General features: G+C 42.4%; 1 protein-coding gene across 1 annotated transcript in view; it reads left to right on the forward strand.

Annotated features, from left to right (window-relative positions):
- Window positions 1-2727: 2727 nt before the first annotated feature.
- Window positions 2728-4247, forward strand: part of LOC101996906 (olfactory receptor 10H1-like) — a 6902-nt gene continuing 5382 nt past the window's right edge. The window contains exon 1 of the mRNA XM_005360728.1: window positions 2728-2779. Coding sequence (XP_005360785.1) covers window positions 2728-2779 — 52 coding nt within the window. The remainder of the gene's footprint in view (window positions 2780-4247) is intronic.

Consider the following 4247-nt stretch of genomic DNA (forward strand, 5'->3'; position numbering starts at 1 on the left):
ATCTTTGGTGATGTACCCTTAGTCAGCCTATCACTGATGTTCTGGATAGCAGAAGAGAGGATATTGGCTCGACTCTATGAAGGTCTCGTGACCCAGCTACTCCTACAGTGTAAGGATAACAGCTGTCTCACCACCTGCATAGACAGAAGAATGCTGTGTTATTTGGCTCACCGCATTTCTATGGCCATAACCACCAAAGCAATCTCTAGTACATGATGGCCAATGCTGTGAGTGTGTGGGGCCATCTAGTGCTCTCTGTTCTGTAATTGTCCGTGTTCATGTTAAGCTCAGAGGAAACAGCTCTACCCTACAACCTCCTCTTCCTCAGTCTTTGACATTCCTTCTGCCCTATTTCCTGGGGTATTTTCTGTATCATTGTTGATGATGATGGTGGTGGTGGTATGTTTTTATTGGTGTATCCCAGAGCACTGGGACACCCTGTCACTGTAGAGTGCATTTATTCTCAGCAAGTCATGGATGAATGCATCTTTATAATTTCTGTTGTTCACTTAAAAAAAAAAGGTAGCCCTGAATATTATGGTAACATCTGGGCAAAATCACAAATGTTTAGAAGTTGATTTCCAAGATACACTGTATCCATTTATCAAAATAAAAGTGGTTTACTTACTTGACTATTCTTCCTCAGCCATAAGGTTTTGCTTGCTTTACAGTACCCAGTTGCTATCTCCTGTAGGTCTACTTTAATTTCAATTAAAGTGCTAGTTGTACCCATAACAACCATGCCACTATTGCCCTGTGAGAACATCTTGGCTGGCATATTGTTTCCATAACACTCCGGATCCATAACAAATCTGCACTGTTGGTGATAGTTATTCCCTAAAAGCTTGTATTAATGCATCTTAGCAGTGTCTATGGAAATCCTCAGGAAAGAGACTCCCAGTTTAGTTTTAGCCCAATTCTTCCCTGTCCTGTGACCACCGCATGTGTGGTCTTCAGCAACAAGCACTTACTGTCTCTATTTCTAGTGTACAACCAACAGTAGTGACAATAGCCTGCATATATTGGGGCTGAGGATAACTTAGATAACTCAGCAGCCGACAACTTACAGAGCAGTCCCTCATCCATGGCACTGGGGTTTTCATCTGCATCCTGTCCTTGGGGTACCTCTCCCCAGTTTCACTGGGTGTTTGACTTTCATCACAGTGATTTCCTGGAATCTTTACATCTTCAAGGGCATAGTTGTTTGCCAACCTGATTTTTGGTTTTGTTCGTTTGGGGAGAGATCACAGTATACCCTTCATCTGGTTCTATCTCCAGTTTCTAAACCCATGTGGAGCCTTTTAGATTTCCCTTCTTATGTACAATTTACGTAAACACAGAAGGAAGACATGGCCTCTCCTGGCTTCATATTCAAAGGATTGTATGAAGCATCATCAGTTGGCTCACTTACTGTTAGTGTGAAGCAAGTCAATGACCTGGAGGAGTGGTTGAGTCTAAGATGATGCAAATTCTGAACCTTATTAAGGGGGTGTTACTTTTTGAATGTGAATTTACCCCCTAAAGTCTCATCTGTTATGTGGTCTTTAGATAGTAAGTTCAAACACTGAGGGGCTGCTTGATCAGGAAGACTCAATAGGTTAATATAGTAATGGGTTAATAGTTTGAAGATGGGTTTGGGAGGTGGTATACATTCCAAGAGACAGAATCTAATTGGAGGCAGTAGGATGCTGAGGGGCATTTTCTAGTGAGTCTATCTTATCTCAGGCCTCTATCTACCTGTGATAGTTTCTCCCCCTCTCTCTCTCTCTCTCTCTCTCTCTCTCTCTCTCTCTCTCTCTCTCTCCCTCTCCCTGTGTGTGTGTGTGTGTGTGTGTGTGTTTATGTGTGTGTGTGTCTGTCTGTCTTCCTCTTTCTCCTTCCTTCCCTACCCCAACTCTGGCTTTCTTTCTACCTTTTGGTTCTGAGACGGGGTTCTTCTGTGTAATAGCCCTGGTTGTCATGGAACTCTCTTTGTAGACCAGCTTGAACTCAAACTCACAGAGATCTGCCTATCTCTGCCTCCCAAGTCCTGGGATTAAAGGCATGTGCTACCACCAATTGGCTGAATTAAAATTCTTTTGTGCAACATATTTTGGTCATGTTTTTCCTTCCCTGCAAGTCCTCTCTGATCTTCTGAATCTCCCTACCCATTCAATTCCATGTTCTTTTTTTCTATTGCAAAAAAAGTAAGTAAAAAAACAATGAAACACAACATATAAGAACAAAATAAAAACCCCCATGGAATCTGCTTTGTGTTGGCCACTATTTTTGGGCATGGTACTTGCTATAGAATGTGGTTAATGTACCCTGTTGTGTGTGTATAACACTGATTGTCCCTTTGTCAACAGGTATCAATTGGCAATAGTTTTTTTAGTTAGGACTGGGACCTTGTGTCAACCCGCTTCCCGGGGCTGCAACCCCATCTTGACTGAATCCTTGCAGGCCATGTGTGTGATGCCATGGTCTCTGAGTTCATATGAGCATCAGCCCTGTTGTGTCTATAAGACACGGTTACCTGGAATCATCTATCACCTTTGGCTCTTACAATCTTCTCCTCCTCTTCTACAAAGATCCTGGATCCTTGAGGGCAGGGATTTGATGAAGACATCTCATTCACTACTGAGTACTCCAAAGTCTTACTCTCTGCTCATTGTCCAGCTGTAGCTCTATGAATTAATTGCCAACCACTGTAAGCAGAAGTTTCTCTGATAATGTTTGATAGCAGAAATGTGGGTCAACTTCCCGCTATTCACAATCTTGTCATCACCAAAAAGCATGACGTGTCCAGAATGTCAACACTGAAAGGTTGAAAATCCTTGGTCATTACAAATTTTACCCCAAAATGTGCAGAGAAAAGATAATACTATCTGCAGATATCATCCAGACATCCATAACCCAACTGGCTCCCACAGGTTGTCCTCTGAGTTTGATGCATATGCTGTGGCTGGCTCACAGGCAGACATACGGGTGTGCCCCCCATACAATAAATAAACAATTGTATACCTATGATTATAAAGGCACTATTTACATGTCAAAAGGTGGAAAGGACTTAAGTGGTATACAGAAAGTGCTAGATCCATGCAGCAGGTACATAGTCAGCTTCACAGAAGAATGAATTGCTAACACATGATACACAAGGAAAGAACGTTGAAAGTACTGTACTCAATTAAGAAAAAGCCACAACTCTTCTGTTTCCACTTATGTGAAATGGTCCAATAGGCGATTCCAAGGAGGAGACAAACCTGGAGTTTTCCACTGGCTTCGGGGATAGACTGAACTCTGGCTTCTGTGGAAACAAACTTTCCTTTGGGGATTCTGAAAATCATGGTGTTCTTTTTATTTCTATTTATGTGTATGTGTCCTAATGTGTGCATGTCTGTCCCCACTGGGACCAGAATTAGGGCATCTGATACCCTGAACTGTTACAGGCATTAGGAAGCTGCTTATCATGGGAGCTGGGAACTGAATTCAGGTCCTCTGCAAGGGCAATATCCACCCTTAGCCATGGAGTGGTCTCATGAGCCCTAATGAAAATGATTTGATCTAGGTAGAAATGTTAGTTGAACATTGGAAAGATGTCAACTCCCCTTGACTTATATACTGAGATCTATTATATAAAGCATATAATATCTCAAAAGTGAAATTATGTTATCCAGAGTAATGTCATTTTTAAGGTTTGCATTGGTTCACATGTCACATATATGTAACACTGTGAGTGGCCAGCAAGGTGAACTCCACAAGTGTGTTATCCATGACCCACACTAAATAACAGGGAAATACGTCCACTAATTTTAAAAAGATATTTTAAAAGGTTCCCACAAAATGTTTTCGTGACTGAATTTTTCATAGCCCTCAAACTTATTTTGTGGCCTTTTAATTGCTCAAGAAAAAGAAACAAGTATGTTCTCTGAATTAAAATGATATAACTTTGAAAATCCCTCTAGCATGAACAAGAGATTAAGATGAGGAGGGAGGAAAGTGGAGAAGTGTACTGGAGGCCGCTCATCCCTGCGGGCAGCCACAGGGCTGTTCTCCTATTAACTCTAACAGTTAGCATGTCACATCTGCAGATTGTCGAGAATCAAGTCTCTTCTCAAGCCACAGAGAAGCTCAGGTAATTGACTCACCCCTGGAAAGCAGGGAGGGGAAGTGGGGACACAGATTCCCTGAGGTGGCCTCATCCCCAGCAGTGCTCTAGGGACCCTGGGCTCCCTGTAGCAGACGCAGAAGCAGCTGGACCACAGCCA

The sequence above is a fragment of the Microtus ochrogaster genome, linkage group LG3 (genome assembly GCF_000317375.1).
Source record: "Microtus ochrogaster isolate Prairie Vole_2 linkage group LG3, MicOch1.0, whole genome shotgun sequence".
Lineage (NCBI taxonomy): Eukaryota > Metazoa > Chordata > Mammalia > Rodentia > Cricetidae > Microtus > Microtus ochrogaster.